Source organism: Cuculus canorus, chromosome 12, assembly GCF_017976375.1.
Source record: "Cuculus canorus isolate bCucCan1 chromosome 12, bCucCan1.pri, whole genome shotgun sequence".
NCBI lineage: Eukaryota > Metazoa > Chordata > Aves > Cuculiformes > Cuculidae > Cuculus > Cuculus canorus.
Window position 1 is genome coordinate 14,076,423 of NC_071412.1, and position 19,039 is coordinate 14,095,461.

Consider the following 19,039-nt stretch of genomic DNA (forward strand, 5'->3'; position numbering starts at 1 on the left):
GTCGCCCGCCCGGCACTACTTTCCTTCCGCCGCAGCTCGGCCCCACAGCTGCCGGCGGGCAGTGAGGGCGCCGCTGCAGGCGGGCAGAGTGCGCCCACCCCTTGCCAGGCCTCACGCCGGCAGCGCCGCTCTGTCCCGGGCGCGGAGGGGCGGGCGCTGCCCCGGAAGGCACCGCCCCGGCCCCCGCGCGCAGGGCGGAAGCGCCGCGGCGGCCGCAGGGAGGGCGGGTCCCGGCCGCGCTGCCCGTGCCGCTCCGCTGCAGCCGCCATGGGCACCCGCGACGACGAGTACGACTATCTCTTCAAAGGTACGGCCCACAGCGGGCACCGGGACGGGCGGGGTCCCAGCAGCGCCGTGTGGGGCCGGGGGGGTCGCAGTCAGCCCGGTGTGGGGCGGGAGGGGGAGGCCGGCAGCTCTGTGTGGGGCAGGGGACACACAAGGTTAAGTGTGGGGCGGAGTGGGAGGTGTTCAGCAGACCCGTGGGGGGCAGAGGGAGGTCCCAGTCAGCCCCGTGTGGGGTGAGGGGACACAAGGTTAAGCGTGGGGCGGCGTGGGGGCGGTCCAGTATCCCCGTGTGGGGCAGGAAGGGGAGCCCAGCAGCCTCATTGGGGGGGGTCGTCCCTGTCAGCCCCGTGTGGGGCAGAGAGGGTCCCAGTCATTCCCATGTCCCCGGGGGACACACGGACCTCACCAGCCCCCGTGGGGCAGGGAGGGGGGGTGAGACCCCGGCAGCCCCGTGTGGGGCAAAAGGGAGGGAAGATCGGGGGTTGTCGGCTCTCTATGGGGCGAGGGCACAAGGTTAAGTGAGGGGTGTCCGGCAGCCCCGTGTGGGGCAGGGAGGGGCAGGGTGGGGTCCAGCCAGCCCCGTGTGGGGCGGGGGGTGTGTGTGAGTGAGGTCCCCGCAGCCCCGTGTCGGCCGTGAGGCGGGGATGGGGGGGTGTCAGGCAGCCCGTGTGGGGCTGGGGTGGGGGCGTGTCTAGCAGCCCCCTGTGGGGCAAAACGGCTGTGGGGGCGTCCCACCAGCGCCGTGTGGGGCGTGTGTGTGTGTGTGTGACCCCGACAGTGCGGTGTCAGCCATGGGGCGGAGAGAGGGATAGGGACCCTACCGGCCCCCACGGGGCAGGGACGGGGGCTGTGTCCTCTGCCAGTCCCGTATGGGGTGGGGGTGTGTGTATCCCCCTGCCAGCTCCTGTGTAGCCCATAGGGTGGGGGGTGAGGGTGGTGTGGGACCCTGCCAGGTGCTGTGTGGCCGTGGGGCAGAGAAGGGGGGTGGGACCCCGTCAATTCCCATGTCGCCCGTGGGGCAGGGAAGGGGACTGTGTCCCCTACCAGCTCTGTGTAGGGTGTGTATGTGTAACCCCTTGCCAGCCCTCGTGTCAGCTGTGGGGCAGGGGGAGAATGTCCACTCCAGCCCCACGTCAGCCGCACCTGAGCTGGCGAGCGAAGGTCATCAGTGAGGATGCTGGGGCTGATAAGGGCTACTTCCTCCTCCAGCTGCTGAACAGTGAGGTGAAGGAGTTGTGTGCTCAGCGCTGGCAGATGATGCAGCTGATTTAATAAAGCAGTATAATTTGCCGCCTTCTCTATCCTAAGCCCTTTGTGAGGTGATTGTAGCTGTTGCTGTCTCGCAGCCAGTGGTCCCATGTCCTGTCCTGGCTGTGCCTATGGTTGCTGTCTCCCTGTGTGCCCTGGGACCTGAGCCCCTCCGTTGAGCCGCACCTCAGGAGCTGGGCTGGAGTGGAGACCCAATGTTTGTCAAAATGAAACTTAAGTAAAGAAAAATATCAGTTTGTTTTTTCTGTACCCTTAATCTTGCCTCTTTTTCCATTTGCCTTTTGGCAAGTGGCATTATTTCTAACTATGAATCGGTCATCTATACTACTGTTAAAATCAGATCGGGAAGTACCAAGAAGGCCGCTTTTCTCAGCTTGCAACATCGGCAAGGGCCTTGCTGACCACTAGTTTAATTGCATCAAGCAATCTTTTTGTAGGCATTTATGTGTGCAACTATCACAACCATTGCATTACTTCTACTTGTTTGTACAGTTCTGTCAGTAGGCTTATAATTAATCTTTTAGTTGAGGTCTGGAAATATCAGTGACGCAGAGTTTATTGGGTGAGGTCCCATCTTTCATTAGACCTACTTCATTATATAATTAAGAAATTAAAATAGCTGGGATGCAGTTATATAGAAAAGTTCAAAGCTAGTTTAATGATTGTCCCTCCGAAAGCTTTTTCTGGTTTATAGAAGCTGTTGGGAGTGCAGGGCATGCTATGACAGTGGTGGTGTGAAGATGAGCGGTTCAGGTTTTGCAGGAAGTTGATAGGATGTCAGCTGGGATTAACACAGCACCTGAAATAACAAAGGCACAGTAAGACAAATTGTGGCAACTTTTGTAACTTCCCAAAGGTGATGGTGGTCCTAAGCAAGCTGTCACAGCTCTGTGATGAGCTTGAAATTATTGTGAATAGGTCACTGGAATGAATGTCTCATTACTAGACAATGGTCAAAACGGCAAGGTAAAAACTCCTGGAAAAGGAAATGAGAACTCATGGTGGGAAGTGTTAAGCTGATATTTGAATCTGAGACGTGAGCATCTTGGGGACTGAGGGGAAATGTAGGCAAGACAGGCATACCCATTTTGAGAGTGATGTAGGCTGAAAAAGACGGAGAAGGGCATCAAAATGACCAGAAGAAAGACCTAATGGATTTGTATCCCTTACAGTGAAGTGATGTACAGATTTATCACAATTAAAACAATGGGTAATCTGGACAAATAGGCAAAGTATCTACTGTTTTTTTATAATTTCCCTGGATATCTGTAATGCTGCTTTTGTTGAGCAGCAGGTGAAAACAGAAGGCCATAATATCTCACAGAACGTGTATGCAAATTATGAAGTGGTGCATTGCCATAAATACCATAAATTGGTTTGAAAGACTGCCTGAATTTATAGAGGAAGAAAAATGCCTGGGGTATTTCAGTGCAATGGTTACAATGGCAAGACTGAAGGTTTTGCTTGATGCAAAGGCACAGATTAGTCTGGTTGTTCTGTTACGTATGATGTTTCTCAGGGATCAGTCCTTTACAGCCAGGCTGTTGGTCCATACAGACACTTAATCCAGTGGGACACTTTTTCTGGGTTTATGAACTTTAAAATGACATGGTAGGTTGGTGGGACTGAGTTCAGAGTTTGACCTGGTTTAAAAAGAAATGGGGTGATACTCTCTAGTCTGGCTGTCTTCTACTACTCTTGAGTTAATGTGTTTATGCGAGACCTGCTTTTGTCCTGTCAGTCCCTTCCAGCAGCTGTGTGTTAGAATCTGGCTAATTCTGCTGGTCAGTATAGGGTGGGCCCACCTGTGCTGTAACAGTACCTGTTACAACATACCCCTCTCCTGACTTCGTAGCACTTCAGCATACGCTAAAGCCTAAGCCTAATTTGTAAAAAAACAATTTCTGGTAAACCGTTCTTGTCCAGTTACATATCTTTGTGTTCTTCCATGCTTTATGAGTTGAGAGCAGTGCCTGCTGTTCCCAGCACTGCACTTGAGGAAACACAAGACCTATGAAGTTCAGTTTCTAGAAATCTTGCTCTGATTTTAATGGAAGGAAAAATAATGGCGATATATTACTTTATTACTTAATAAATTATGCCTGGCTTAAATGCAGGAACATTTTACTCTCTGATTAAATTAACATACTTGCAGTAGATGAGTAGTTACCAAAGTAACCCTCATGTATAGAAGATGTCTTTTGTGTTTCCCTGGGCAAAGCTTGAGAGGATTATGCCTGCACCTTGACCATCCAGAACTCTGGATTTGGAGTCAGACTTCCCGCTTCTGAACGTGGACCTGACTTGCAGTGACATTCGTCTTATCGTTAGGAAAAACTCCAGTTCCAGCTATCTGCTGCCTAATTTGCATCATGTTCATTTCTCCAACTTTTTCCTTTAGTAATGAGGAAATGTTTTGAAACTGAACAAAGCTGTTGGTGTGGGGTTTAGAAAACACAGCTTTTATTGTGTGTGGTCCTTAGAGACATTTGTAAGGAAAAGTTGTTGCATGACACCTATTGAATTTTGCAGTGGTGGCAACCCTTTGCCTTCTGAGTTGGATGTGGAGGCATTTCTGTGCTGTGATAAATCTGCCGGCTCAGCTGTTTCGCTGCAGGTGTTTTTGGAGACACAGCTCTGCATTAGGTTATGGTATGTATAGGTGATGAATAATCCCAGCCCCACAGTGCCTTTGAGGTGCCGGTTCTCGTTGTGGTGGGAAATGAGTGAACAAAATGGGGCACAGGTGAGGAGGGAGACTGATAAAATATGATCTAGTTGGGTTTGTCACCAGCTACCTACAAGGTATAGAATTAAGCTGTCTTATTCACATTTCCTTTTAACTCCTACTGCAGCAGGCAGAAAAAGGTGTTCATCAGCAGGTTCTTCTGGCAGTCATGAAGATGTGCCCAGACTCTTTATTCCTATGCCTCTTAATAGCAGAGCTTGATGCAAAGACCAGTGTTTTTAGACAATGTAATCCCTTAGTGCTGCTGTATTTCTTTTAAACTGTGGAATATGCAACTTGTGTAGTAACTTTTAGAATAGAAAATACAGGCTAGTGGTGCTGGGCTTTCTGTTTTCAACCTGATAAGGTTGTCAATTACATTTCATGAGACGGATGAAATTTTCAGAAAATGTTAGAGGTTTAACAGAAATAAAAATTGGGTGAGTGAGCTGTAACGGTAGTGAAAAATTAGTATTTCTTTCTTGACATAGGTCTCTGAATTACTTTTCATGCAACTTCGGAAATTGAATTCTTATTTTCATCTTTACAAAAATAAAACTGGAATTATAGAATTAAATTTATACAGTAGTGTGGACTTTATACTATTTTTTTTCTTCCTCACCTCTCCACCAAATGCTTGTTTGAAAGCTTTGGGGTGATTAATGCTGTAGGTAGTCAAATGCATTGATTTGAAGCACATGGTTGCAAGTATCGAACTGGCACATCAGTGAACCAGTAAGAATGACCTGCCCAGTCCTAGTTGCTTGGGGCAGGGCGATCACTTTCATGACTTTCAGAATGTGTCAATACAAATCTCCTCAGACTGCCAAGCTTTCCAAGGGGCTGCTCCTATGAGGGAAGCGCTGGTCCAGAGAAAGTTATTGATGGAGGCTTTCAAGAAGGGTCTTGTGGCTGAACTTGCTTAAATGTTCCTCTCAGCCTTTCCTCTTATCCGCTGCTGGTGTACTAAAGGAATTTGCTGATGAAACCAAGTTGGGTGGTACAGGAGAAAGTGGGAGTGCAGCACTGGGAGGACTGCATGCTGATGAGGACTGTAGTCCTCCAAATGGAGTGAGATTTGGAATCTAAGATTTTACACCTGGGGACTCACCAGATTTTGATAAAATAAGAGCTTGCCAACTAAAAGCTGGAACAATTAGGTCTGACCACAAGGCAGCCTGAGCCATCATGGTGATATGGTCAGGAAAAGAGAATCACAGCTTAAGGTGTGCCTAGCAGAGATGGAAATATTAAAATCCCTGTATGCATCACAGAGCGATCTCGTCTAGCATGATGTGTGTGGTTCTTCTCACTGTGTGGAAAAGAAGTAGAAAAACTGGTAGGGAAGAAGTTTGATGGAATGGACAGGATGTTTATAGGGAAACACTTGAGAGGTTGGCTTATTCAGGTAGGAGAATGAAGCTGAGAAGAAGGCTGCTTTCTGTAAACATCCCAACATAAACACCATTGGGAGAAGAAACTAATAAGCTAATGGACATCACTGGCACATGAACACCACCAGCTGACCGCTAATTTCTTCTGGAAATTAGAAGGCAATTTCTAACCATTATGAATGAGTTTCTGGAAGAAAAACCCAATAAAAGGGCATGTGCAGGAATGATTAGCTTTAACATGGAACTAGATAACATCATCTCCCTCCCAGAAACTGTTTGCCTGGATAGTTAGAATGGAACTCAGCCATCCTGCTGTATTTCTGTACGAAAAATACGATACATGGGGACATTGTGTAGTATAAAGTATTGCAATTAGGTGGTTTGTTAAGGAAAGCAAAACTGGCATTAATACATTCTGAGTGGCTGTTAAAGCTGTTTCAGTTTATAATTGTATTCAAGGAGCGATACTTGCTCAGGCTGGCAGTAAATGTAGAGACTGTGAGGAGTCTTAGGCACCTGCTGATATGGCAAGCTGTGCTTGTATCCGTGTTCGAGAGGAGCTGCAGTGGCTCAATTAAGTACATGGAACAGCTGACTTCAAGGGGGAAAGTCTTAACATTTTCCCCTTTTAATTGGGACATGTTACTCTGGTGTTGGAAACCATTTGGAACATAAGCAGCATGGGGTTCAGACAAGGTAAGGGGAAAAAAAAACTGGCAGAGGAATTAAAATGATCAGGCTGTTGTTAAAGGACTTAAAGCTGTGCTTTGAAATACGTACTGAACAACAAGGATATGTTTGAGGGAATACTTAACAGGTGAATGATTCATCCTTTTGGGAAAAGGAAATGATGTGTGGATTGCTTTCCTTGTTCAGAGAATATTCGGCTGCTGTCAAAGCTGATGCTGGGTGATAGCAGGAGTGAGGTGAGTGAAGGGAGTTGACAACCTCTCCCTCACGGGAACTTGTCTGTAACACGTCCCAGTGAATACAAATATGATGTCACCTAAAACCATGGCCTGAACCTGCCAAAATAGTGTTGAAGAGCTGATTGGCCAGCAAAGGAGGAAAACTATGGCAGCTTGCCAGGCTGTGATGGTGCAATTAGGTGCCCTGTCCCCTGCATGAAGTTTATTACAGTTCAGCGTCTCCGGAGCCAGCAGAGCTTTTCAGCTGTGTTGGGGCAGCTGACACTGAACAGTGCTGACCTGTCACGTAGGAGAGCAGGAGCCTATTTGCATTCAGTATAGGTGCTTGCCACCTACCTGCACTTGTGATCTTCATAAACAGAAGTGGTTAACAGAGCCACTCTATGCTTTATGCAACTTCTGTAGCTTGGCCAGCTGCGTGCTGAGTCAGCTGGCAGAGGAAGCTGGAACGACGTTTATTTTGATGAAGTGTTCTCTACAAGGCTGTGTTTGAAGCTAGCATTTGCTGCAATTCTCATTTTATGGAGGGTGTTTAAAAGGTGCTTCTCTGCCCTTACAATCAGCACAGATCCCATTTGTCAGAATTGTTTTGCATTATTTAAATTGAAGGTGGTGTTCAGCGGGCTGCTGTGTGGTGCAGCAGCAGATGGGAGTGTGTGCTGCTAGACTAAGGCACAGTGGGGGTTTCTCATGTGACTGAAGTGTGTTTGGTGCACTCACTCCTCTGTTGTACCACACAGTCTCTAACACTGCGTTGCAGTGTCTTAACTGTTAAAAGATGTGTTGCTGAGCAAGTATTTCTGCTTTTTCAAAACGACCATAGCCACAACAGTCTTTTGTCACCTTGGTGTGCACTCTTTGGCTTTGACTGGCCTTGATTTTTTTCGCCCCCGCCAATTTCCTTGTGTTAGCAGTTCAGTACCTTATCTCTGTTAAGAGCATGAGATCATCCTGAGGGGCTCCTGTTGATGCAATTCAGGGGTGTGAATGTGTTTTATTCAGTGGCCTGTACCTTGGTAGTATGTTTTAATTTACATTTAAACTTGCACCTTTCAAGTCAGCATTACAGGATGTTGCCGCAAATTCTCATGATTTTTTTTTTTTTTTTCCTGAGGAACTGGACTTTAAGCCTTCTGTCAATCTCTTGTCAAGCATGGCTGAATCCTTCCAATTAGTTTGCTTGGCACTGGTGCTGCAATGAGTCACACTGAGCCAGGGAAGCGGGAATGGATGGTGTTTCTGATTCCAGGGCCCAGCACTACCCTGGCAGATTTTTAGAGCAGTTTCAGGCTCTGGCCTGAAGTGTCTGGGAGTCACAGCAGCAGTGGGGGACTGCGTAAGGGCATAGTGCTGTGGCTCAGCTGATGTTTTACACCAACCATCAGAATGATGGTGGTCTGGTGTTTTTTTGGCTTTGGTTATTTTTTTTCATTCACAGTTTTTTCTGCCCCTGTGGGGAACCTCTCTTCTGCTAAGGTACAAAGAGTGTAAAATGAAGGCGGAGTCTGCTGCTTGTCCTGTGTCTTTGACTTATTCAGCAAAACAGATTTCAGTTGCATGGTATGGATTTTTTTTTTTTTTTTTTTTTTTTGTAGTTCTAGTGTTGTTACAAAGGTGTGAAATCCAAAAGGTCCCCAACTTTTGCAGAGACAGCTGTGTATATTCCTCCTGGAAGAGGATACACTGGGCAGAGGAGACTGAAATGTAACAAGTAGAAGTAGTCTAACTTCTTTTCAAAATGCTGGTGAATATGGCAGCTTTGGGTCTCTAAAGATATCAAGACATGCACAGTAGCCCCACGACAAGAGTGATGGTTTTGCCATTCTTTTCCTTCATGCTTTGTTCCAGAAAATAAATGTTTATTGCAGGTGGTTATCAAGGTATTATCTACATCTGGAATGTGAACTTTATGTCATTTTTGTCTCGTAGTTGTACTCATTGGCGACTCTGGAGTGGGCAAGAGTAACCTTCTGTCTCGATTCACTCGCAATGAGTTTAACTTGGAAAGCAAAAGCACCATTGGAGTAGAGTTTGCAACAAGAAGCATTCAAGTTGATGGGAAGACAATAAAGGCTCAGATATGGGACACAGCAGGGCAGGAGCGATACCGAGCTATAACATCAGCGTAAGTGATGGCTTGTACTGCTGAAGAGAGACTTTTGCTGAGGAGAGTAATTTTGGGCCCTTCTGATTCCTCGGAAACTCCAAACACGGGGTGTTTATTTTATCGTGTGATATCCATAGCCTATGGGGGAAGGAAGCTGATAAAGCGTGTCTCTGCACAAACTGGTTTACTTCTCAGTGCTCTTGTGATATGTAACTGGAGGCACTTCAAGCCTAGAATTCAAGAGTTTTGAGAGACTTGTGTAAATGCAAGCAATTGATAAAATAATATGTGTTCATGGAGGCCTTACAGTGGTAACCTAAGACCAGAAGCCCTGCTGTAGGAGCAGAGAGGCTGCTCACTTCGCTTGCTTGTTTAATTGTAATGAGCAGCGTAGCAAGAGCAGAGTTTAAGTGAAACTGTGGTAGGAGAACACAGCCTGTTTCTTTTTGAATGCAATGCTGTGCCTCTCTCTGGTTTGAAAGGACACCAACTGTGGCCTTTTGTAAAGGAAATAGATCAGGTTGACATTTTTATGATCTAGTGAGTCATTCTAAAGTCTATGACTGTGGGCCGTGCCTGTACCGCACCCACAGTGATGGGCAGGGGAGTTTTCAGGAGTGGATCAGAGGTTGGAGGTGACAGTAGCTCCCCATGGATTCCAGAGATTCATTTTTGGGATACAGGGTTTGCTTACCTCTAGACTCTGAGCTGTCCCAGCTGCTCTGGTAGCTCTGTGGTGTAATCCTAGTCTGGATGCTCTACTTCACTGTTTCAAGTCCCACATATCCAAAAGCAGGCTATTCTTTTTGCATATTTGGCTTAGTAATCTCTATTTCCCGTTATTGCAGAGTAACTTGTCACTTTGAGTCATGCTGTTCCTTCCTGGTTCTTTCAACATGTCTCTTCACCCACAGGTACTATCGCGGAGCTGTGGGGGCACTATTGGTGTATGACATCGCTAAGCACCTTACTTACGAGAATGTGGAGCGGTGGTTGAAAGAGCTGAGAGACCATGCTGACAGCAATATTGTAATCATGCTTGTGGGAAACAAGAGTGATTTGCGTCACCTGAGAGCAGTCCCTACAGATGAGGCCAGAGCTTTTGCAGGTTGGTGAACTTAGTTATTCTGTAATGTTAACTGTCTGGAAATCTGCCTGCCTTGTCTTGGATACATGAGTGTGCTGGTAGGAGGAAAAAGAGTGCTGTTGGTGATGTTCCTCTGTGTCATACACTGGTGTTTGCCTCTTTAATTCAGGCAGAAAGAAAGCCTTGCAGAACATGCTCACTGCTGTGGTTTCAAGAATCAGCCAGAGGCACTTAAAAGATTTTTAAGCAGATTTATTCTCTTGCCTGGGCTTTGCTTTTCTTGCAGAAACTGTGCCTATGGCATTAGATTTGAGTTTCTTGTATGGTGGTAGCTTTATACCTGTGTGTTGCCACCTTTGTACCAGCTGATCTGCAGCCCTGCGTAGATGACCAGGGCTGAACAGACTTGAATTAAACCGGCTTTCGGACTCTTGTAACACAATTCAGATCTATGAAAAATAATTCTAGTTTCTGTAAATCTTGCCTTGTTTTAGGCCAGATGTCTTTCATCCAGGAGTGTAGCTGGGCTTCTTACATTAAGGCTTTGCTGTAGCTGCATTTGCAGAACTTATGGCCATTGCGGATCCCTGCCTGCAGGTGGAGAATGGTTATAGCCCTATTAAATAAGCTGTCCATGACATGTGAGCAGATGTGAGGTGGAGAAAGTTGATGGAGTTGGAGAAAATCCAGTCAACTTCCTTGTGAATTCACTTTCAGTGATGGAGGAAGATGTGCCTCAAAGTAACACAGCATTAGGCTGCTCCCTGTGCTTGGGGACCAGTGTAAATTCTCATGTTGGTATTGGGCAGTGTTGCTTTCAGATCACATAAAAGGGAAAAGCCTGCAACTTTTTATATTTGATACCTCTGAAGCTCATCAGGAATGCTTTAAATATACTGTGGTACCGATATTCTTCCAGATGGGAAACAGATATGTGATGTACCCCTCTAATTATAGTATTTTTGTCCACACAGAGAAAAATGGTTTGTCATTCATTGAGACATCTGCTTTAGACTCCACAAATGTGGAAGCAGCTTTCCAGACTATTCTGACAGGTGAGTCATCTAGTGCTTTGTGTTTCAAGGGGGAAGGGCAGGAGGCTGCTCAGATATGCAAATAGGCATTTCTTTGCCTGTAAAGTGTTTACAGTTTTCTGTTTAATCATTCTTCACAGACATAAGACTTGGAGTCCGGTTTCAAAGTGTCACAGTTGAAAGGCCAGCCTTGAATGGAGGAATGAATCTTTGCTCACTTTGATCTGCCCCAGGTTTCTAGTCAGCCTGGTTTATGTTTCAGTTTCCCATTTGTGTATGGTATAGGGAGTGCTCACAGGAGAGAATTGTCTCATGCAAGCATTAAGTTAAAATAGCCATTGTTTTTCAGAGAAGTGAATCTGTTAATGGTTTGTTTCCACCTTTAATGGTGACTATAACATTTGTTGCCAAGAAAAAAAGGGATGAAAGAGTAAAGATCCTTCCTTTGAACAGTACTGGTAGCTGGAAGTGTAGTGACTCTTGAGGTGCAGGGTGGCACTGTCATTATGCTTAATAGTCCTGCTGGACTTCTGTCCTATCTAATGTGATGGCACTGAGTGTTGTGTTTTTATGCTCTGTGGATAAAGTACTTCCTTTTTGTTTAAAGCCTTTTTTAGATAGGCAAAACTTGTAGAGACTCTGAGTAGTTCCATTACAACTATGTGGGGGACCTTAATTTAACCATGGCTTATAAAGGATAGGGTAGGAATTCACAGCTTGGTGTGGAAATCACTAGCTGTCATGGGACTTGTGTATTACTCTGTACCCTGTCAGCTTTAGCCAGGGCATAGGGGGACAATAGTGGCGTGTGTGAGATTTGAGCTTTTGTGATTCGCAGCTTTGGCAAGTCCCTCCAAATCCCTAGGTTGGGCATTCGGAGCATGAGACTCTCCTCTGTTTTGGAATGTCTCTCTGTTTTCTGCCAGTACCTCCAACGTTTTTCCCAGTTGCCAATTTGAACTCCCTCCTTCTCGGTGTAGCGTGTGCCAGGCTACATGATCCACTTGGTATGAGCAGCAGCCCCACTTCTAAACTATGTCTCCGTTAATCAGATCTCATTGGCAAGTAGTTAGTTTTGAATTTTTTTTTTCCCCTCTTTGCCAGCTAATTAAGACGTTCCTTTTAGAACCCACTAAAAAGCATGTGTTAGCCATAGTGGAACATGCAGGTGAGGAGGCAGCTAGGAAGTTATTTACTGTAATAAAAGTATAAATTCTTCAGTATTTCTTGACCTGTTAGAAATGCTTTGTGAACACACCAGTGGCTGGGGTATAGAGTTGTAGACTGCTGGATTATTATCTGCCTGTATCCATCTGTTTCTTGCCTTATCCTTAGTTGTAAGAGGCTCCTTCTGGGTTCTGGTTCTATTGTGTTTCTTACAGTGGGTTGCTAAGCAGTAGCACTCCTGTCCATATACTGGCAAAAAAGCATGTCCATGTCGGATGAAGAAACAGTGCACAGGGATGCTTGTCGTCTCCCTGCCTCATACAATGCTGAAACTAGAACTTGAGTTTGTTTCCTCTTTAGCCTGAACCATGTGGTTCCTTTTTAACTTCATTGTAGGCATATGGTTGTAACTCAATATTGCACAAATTAATAGAAATAGAGAAGTTATGTTAGTTTATACATTCACTGCCTACGTGACCAACTGCTAATGCTGTCTGAGGGTGGATAGCTAAGGAGTGGCTGAATGTGATTGTATCTGGGATGTCTGCTGGATTTCCTGTTTTCTTCACCTACTTAAAGGCAGTCCTAGCAAAAATGCTTATGAATTTGGGCATGGATTTTTCAGGAGAAAGACATTTTGATTACTTACTTGTAACTGCCAAAACCTGAAACCTCTTCCTTTATGAGTGTGTCCTTGGAAGCCCCTCTTCTCTCAGGAGCAACTAGACTGAACTTCAAGGTCAGATTTTGGCCAAATGTACTGTGTAATGTAGAACAAGCAGCCTTGCTGTTGGCTTTTACAGTTTTCAGAGGGGATCAGGGTTCTCAGATGAGGGTTAATTAATAAACTTTCATACTTGTTCAGCACCAGCACTAATAAAAAAGAACTGGAAATATATCAGACATTTATTCCCTCCTGAGGTGGCTGTCAGGCTGTCACAGTCAGTATAAACTGGTCACTAAACTGCCCCCATCTCATGTCAGACTGTTCTGTTCTCTAACAGTGATGGTTGAAGAGCGGGGAAGTTTCCTGCATGCCCTGGGCTGTGGCCTTACTTCCACAGAGCTGTGTGACACTCAGATGATGCACTGCCGTTGCCATGGGGAAGCAGTTCACCTCTTGGGCACAGGCTAGGCTGTTTCTTTATCTCTCCTTACATGCTGCCAACAATACTTTCTATTCCAGAAGTTATTTTGGATTCTAATTTGCTGGTGGTTTTTTTTTTTTTTTTTCTGGTTTAACTTTTCTGTAAGGGAGAACAGACTGTAATAGGAGAACAAGTAATTAAAATGTGCCCTTGGTGGGCTTGGACAGATTGTTGAGGCTATTGCTTTTCCACAAACATCAGTGTTCCCCCGCATGCTGCTGTGACGGTATTTTGGGTAAAGAACTCTCGGGTGTGCGGATAGGATCATTGTTCAGGAGGGGCTGGTTCAAACGTGCTGGAAGAAACACTTCTGCTGATTAGTGGGCATGTGGCTGGCTCCAGACAGGAGCTCCTGTTTCAGGGAGATAAAGATGGAGTAAATAATGCATTAGCAGCAGGTTGGCTCCATCTCGGCTGTGACTGGCATGCAAAGGACAAATGTTCTGCCAATAAACTTCTCGATAACACTTCACAGCTGGCTTTTTCTGTTAATGATTTGCTTTGAAGGAAGTAGGGGAGCAGTCATCTGAGGAATGTGGTTTTCAGAGTGACCCAGCAGAATCATGGATAGTCTGTAGTTGGCAGGTCTGCCTTCCAGCCTGAGAGTGGAATGCTCCCTGTCCTTTGAAGAAGGAAGTTGGTAAAGCCAACAGGCTTTGCCACAGGCTGCAAGCGGAGGTGGCTGACAGAAGAAGGGGCAGAGCATGCTGCTGCACCAGCTCTGCTGGTATTTGCAGTACTGGGAACTGCACCCCAGAGATGTCCCAGGCTGCTCCCAATGCTTCTCACACAGCTGCTTAGATCTCTCATGAACAGGGTGGCGGGACTAAGGTCTGTACCAAAAATCCTTTATTTTCCAGCCCTACTGAAGCTGTTCTGTTTGGGACAGTGTTGGAAACTTGTCAGAGTCCTTCCTTTGTTGTAGGAGGGCCCGTGCTGAGGTTCTCTGTGCCTGGATTCTCAGGTTAAACCACTTTGAATGGGTGGCTTTGGGCACAGGAAATACTGTTATAGCTAGCATAGCCTAAGTGCATCATCTGTTTTTACAGGTGGAGGAAGGGAGAGAAAGTTTTTTTTTTTTCCTCACCCTGTACTAGAGAGGACTTTTAGAGGTGGGTATATCTTGTATCTAGTGGGCTTCCTGTCCTGCTCTGTATACCAGATGAGGTTTTGGGACCTTTTCCTTCTGTGGCTTACAGTAATAGTCCCTATCCGAATACTTCTGTGGTAAGATGTCTAGACCTCAAGGGCTGATTGTTGTGCACACAAAGCTGCTTTGTATCATCTGGCAAATAGGAGAGACTGGTATTATAATCCTAGCCATTGAGCATTCACGGCAGGATAAAGCATCCTTAAAGTAAACTGGACTCTGCCTCTGTTCCCTGCCTGGCTCTGTGCTGTCTCTGTTCCCATACTGCGTTCTGCTGTGGTTTCATCCCTAAGGAATCCTATCTCCAAGGAAACAATATCACAGAGCACTAATTTAAAAAAATCTAGGGATTTCCTTGTTTGTTAGCTTTATACACCTGGAAATGAATAAAATTCTATTGCAGGCTGAGCAGGGAAGGACTGGACAAGCTCCTCCTAGGCAACGGTGTCACTGTTCCCAGCCCTCTTACAGTGCAAGGCCTGTCTCACACAGTTACCAATTATGCAGTGATGCATTCTGCTGAATGTGCTCTTAATAAGGTCTCATTCAGTTACTGAGGAGTGCATAAAGTGTGGTGTCTTCATTAAAAAGCGCATGTCTTCATCAGCCTGGCATTCCTCCACGCAGACCAGTTTCAATGTAGGCTTTGCTGCTAGGCATTTTAGCCCAGTGAGAGCAGGTTGAAGCTGTTCCCACCTTCCCTTTCACACCAGCACAGCTGTGCATGGTGAAAGAGTGCGCAGCTGATGCAGGGAACGGCAGGTTTGGGCCATTTAAGCTTTCATGTAGGGCAGTGCTTTGTGGCTGCACAGGGGTTTGCACTGCAAAAGAGGGCGAAGCAGCACTGAGCAACAAACTTGAGGCTGGTGCAAGTTGATTCAAGCAGCACAGCTGCTACAATGTCCTTGCGGGACTGCTGGGGAGGCCAGGGAAGTGGGAATCATGGATGTATGTTCCCAGAGACAGAAGGGATATCAGCAGAGAATCAGTGCTGTGCCATGAAGATTGTTTTTAAGGCTTCAGGGCTATTTGCTGAAGCTCTTTGCCGGCAGATGAGGATGTTAGACAGAGAGCACCCTGGCTGCCAGTCCTTGCTTGGTGAAGCACAGGTCAGCTCGTGTTAGGGATGAGTATGAACTTGTTCAGGAAGTCTCTGGAAAGCTGAGAATTGCTGCTGCTGAAGGTGCTACTGAGAGTTTCCAATCCTGAAGGTGGCGTGAGCCTTCTGTTGAATAGGAATGGGCATGAGCGGAATACCTATTCCATGAGAGGTAAACTGGAGCAGAACAGGGGAGCCGGAAACTGGTCCTGAAGAACGCGAAACAGTTACCTCTTCCAGCTCTGCTGCTCCCACTTCTGCACACAGGCACTCTGCTGAGCGTTGACGAGTGGCCTGCCACAGGGCAAAGCTGATCCTTATCTGCAAATCCCCACCTGGGGTTGCAGGTAGCTTTACAGATCTGACTTCGTGGGATTCCCTTCACAAGTTATTTATGGGTAAGACTGTTGGAAAGAAGAGTGAAGTTGTGAAAGGGAAAGATCATAAAATCCTTACATGTGTGCAGCTCTGGTTTGGTTGCCTCAATGACTTGATGCGTAACTGGATGCATATGTAAAATCCATTTGTCTGAACAGTTTATCCCTGTCAGAGCCTGAGCTGTCACCTTGGAGGGCCAAAAGGCAGGTTCTCTCAGCGTGTCTCTTGCAAAGGTTACTGTCACTTGTGCAGTCCATAGATAGAGCATAGTGTCTGTTTTGCTGTTTTGCCAGCTGGCCCATGAATGCATGCAGCCCTGCTTTTACTCTTTCTATGGAGCACTCAGTCTCTGTTTGTGTGGATAGCTTACATCAGTGCAAGCTTGTTGCATCAAGGGCAAGTATTTCCCGGCTTGTTTGTTAGGCAGCCTTTTGAGCTCCTGAATGCCATCTTTTCCCATTGTTGTAAGAGCAGGCGCTTTGCTGTGTGATCAGCTTGTGGCAGCAAAGAGAACCTCTCTGCACAAGGTTGCTCAATTTCCAGTACTGAAATGATGTCAGGATGTGCACTAAGCAGCAGCTCATTAAAATTCTGAACAAAGGCTACTCACTAATGACACATTTCTGATGGGAAAGATGTGTCTTGGTCTGGGGTCACCCGAGGTGTGTGTTTGGACAGTCACTATCCAGCTGGTAAGAGGATTCAGACCTCCAGAAGAACTTGGAACTTTGCTTTGTTTTGCTAGAGTTGTTTGCTAGCTGTGCTCCTCCCTGCTTTGCTCTGCAGGAGTGAAGCGCAGACACCCTCTCCTTCCGCAGCCTGGGCTTATCTGGAACCTTACGGCCCTTTTGTCTCTACTCTGAGTTTACATACAGCACGCACCATCAGCCATTAACAAATCCCGGGGAACTGGGCAAGGCTTTTGGTGCAGGTGTGCAGCGTTCCCCGTTTGGCAGTGTGCTGGGGAAGGCATGGGAGTTTAAGCATGCTGGAATTTCTTCATCTGGAGTCCGTATTTTTTTTGCCATCTTTTTGAAGGTTAGCTATGCTAACACAATGAAATTTGTAAAGGGTTTGTGTTCTCCTTAAGGGGCCAGGTCTCCCCTTTCAGGCCCCAATCAACCTTTTCTGAGGATTTAAAACCACTTGGATGAAAAGCAAGGTATTATGGGCATGTTGAGAAAGGAAATTGCCCTTGCAGTGCAATCGGAGAGGGAAATTTTGAGTGGTTCTTTTTAATCCTGCTGTTATCTGTGGATTCGTTGGCAAATGTGACCACTGTCCTTGGAGCCTTCAGAACCATCAGAAAGAAGTGATGGGCACATAGTTTCTGATTTCTAGCAAAAACAATGGTGAACTCTGTCCATTTACTCTGTCTTATCTCAAGGAGAGTAAAACAGTTGTTAATTTATTTTGCAAAAATATATATATTTTATTCTCTTAAGTATAGAAAGCATCACAACTGAACTTCTTGTGACCACTTCCGTGCCTTAACGAAACTATGGGAAACCTTTGTGTGTTTTATACCTGATTTCCCTCAGACTTAACTTTCTGCTGGTGTATTGCTGGTGTCCGTTTAATGACTAGCTCTTTCTCATCTTCCAGAGATCTATCGTATTGTTTCCCAGAAGCAAATGTCTGACAGACGTGAAAACGATATGTCTCCAAGCAACAACGTGGTTCCCATTCACGTCCCTCCAACCACTGAAAACAAACCAAAGATGCAATGCTGTCAGAATATATAGAATCGTTCAATCTTTCCTAAGAGGCTGTGTATATTCCCCAGGTCTAAAATTTAAATATATTTGTAATTCTTGTGGTTACTTTCTTGTGTTTAGTTACTGCTTAGTCCTTCTGAATTTCTCCATGTCTTAAACACTTTGATTTCAGTGTTTATAGATCTGTTGCTTTGATGTGGCTGCAGTATTTTCCCAACACCGACTTGTTGGTTTTGGTTCAGTAATCATTTGGAACTGAACTGATCTCTTTGCAACATGATGCCCGCTGGTCAGAGCACAGACACCTTTAGTGAGCACCTGAAAATGTTCTGCTCCTTGCAAAGAATTATTGTCAGGTTTACTAGGAAAATATCTCTGGGCAGGATAATCTTTCCTTATCTTAAGGTGTTGTATACTGCATCTAAAGCTTGATGAAATGCCCGTTGCTCTGAAGTGCAATTTTAATGTAAGTTAAATGTTTTTGGCTACATCTTCAGATTGTCAAGTTAAGGATTTTTAATGGAATATTATGGGGGAGAAAAGAGAATTTCTTGTGAACCAAGCAGTAGGGTTCTTGCTACCTGTGAGTGAGCTTTTGTGGTTTGGCATCTGCTGCAGAGGTGGCTGTGCTGTGGGGCAGAGCTGCTGGGGAGCAGAGAGGCATTGGTGGCACTCCCGTTGCGGCGCCTCTAGTGCAGGAGGGCCAAAGCTCAAGCTGCGTGACTGATGAGGAGTCACTAACACTGCAACGTGCAGCGTGGTTTAGTGCTGCCCCAGACTTGGCCTTTGCAGTGCAGGGTTTGAGGACGACTTCTTTCTTCTGTGGTACAGACTGGAAGGGTGTTGTCACGTATTACAGATCACATTTATTAATATATGCCATGTATATTAATATATTCCAGTGCTTGAGTTGATGAGTCAGTAACTTCCATAACCTGGTCTTAGTTCTCAGTTCTGTTTCATCCGGTATTTTAAATTATTCCAGTGGTTTGGTATATTTTCTTTAACAAAACCGTCTGGAGTAGTTTTCCTTCTGTGCCTGTCGCTCGGTTCAAATCATCTGTTCAATTTGCTTGTTCAGGGATATGTGAACTGTGCCTTCTGTCACTGCACTCGCTGTGTATCGCCCAGTATGTGCTATTCCCATACACGCCATTAATACTGAGATTTGGGGGCTGTAGGAACTAGAGTTCTACAGTATTTAAAAGAATTGCTTGTTGTATAAATAGCTGCAGTCATTTATACAATTGCAGGGAAATAACTGACTGCAGGGGATGTTTCTCAGACTCTGATATGACCCACTTGGAACATCCAGATCTGGGTAGGCACCACCAGCTGCGTTTCGTACCCAACCTTCCTGTCCTGCGGTGCTCATGATGTGTAAGGCACACGGAAGGCATTGCTGTAGTCGGTCACATGTTATTTTTTAATCCATTTCTCCTCCTGGTATTAGTTCTGAAGATGCTATTTTGATCTGTTTGTAAATTACTTTGTATTTTATGCATGTACTGTATCTTTTTTTTTTTTTTTAAAGATTGATTTAAAA

General features: G+C 45.7%; 1 protein-coding gene across 1 annotated transcript; it reads left to right on the forward strand.

Moving 5' to 3' along the window:
* The first annotated feature begins 148 nt into the window (after window positions 1–148).
* Window positions 149–18,951, forward strand: RAB11A (RAB11A, member RAS oncogene family). The gene is made up of 5 exons (XM_054077412.1): window positions 149–307; window positions 8,535–8,730; window positions 9,627–9,820; window positions 10,774–10,854; window positions 17,381–18,951. Exons 1-5 carry the CDS (start codon window positions 268–270, stop codon window positions 17,518–17,520), a joined length of 651 nt encoding a protein of 216 aa, XP_053933387.1. The 5' UTR covers window positions 149–267; the 3' UTR covers window positions 17,521–18,951.
* The last annotated feature ends 88 nt before the right edge of the window (window positions 18,952–19,039 follow it).

Excerpts from the sequence above, each read along its gene's own strand:
- RAB11A (XM_054077412.1), top strand. The coding sequence starts at position 268 with ATGGGCACCCGCGACGACGAGTACGACTATCTCTTCAAAG. Across the intron at positions 308-8,534 it reads GTACGACTATCTCTTCAAAG|TTGTACTCATTGGCGACTCT; the intron begins GTACGGCCCACA and ends TTTGTCTCGTAG. Across the intron at positions 10,855-17,380 it reads TTTCCAGACTATTCTGACAG|AGATCTATCGTATTGTTTCC; the intron begins GTGAGTCATCTA and ends CTCATCTTCCAG.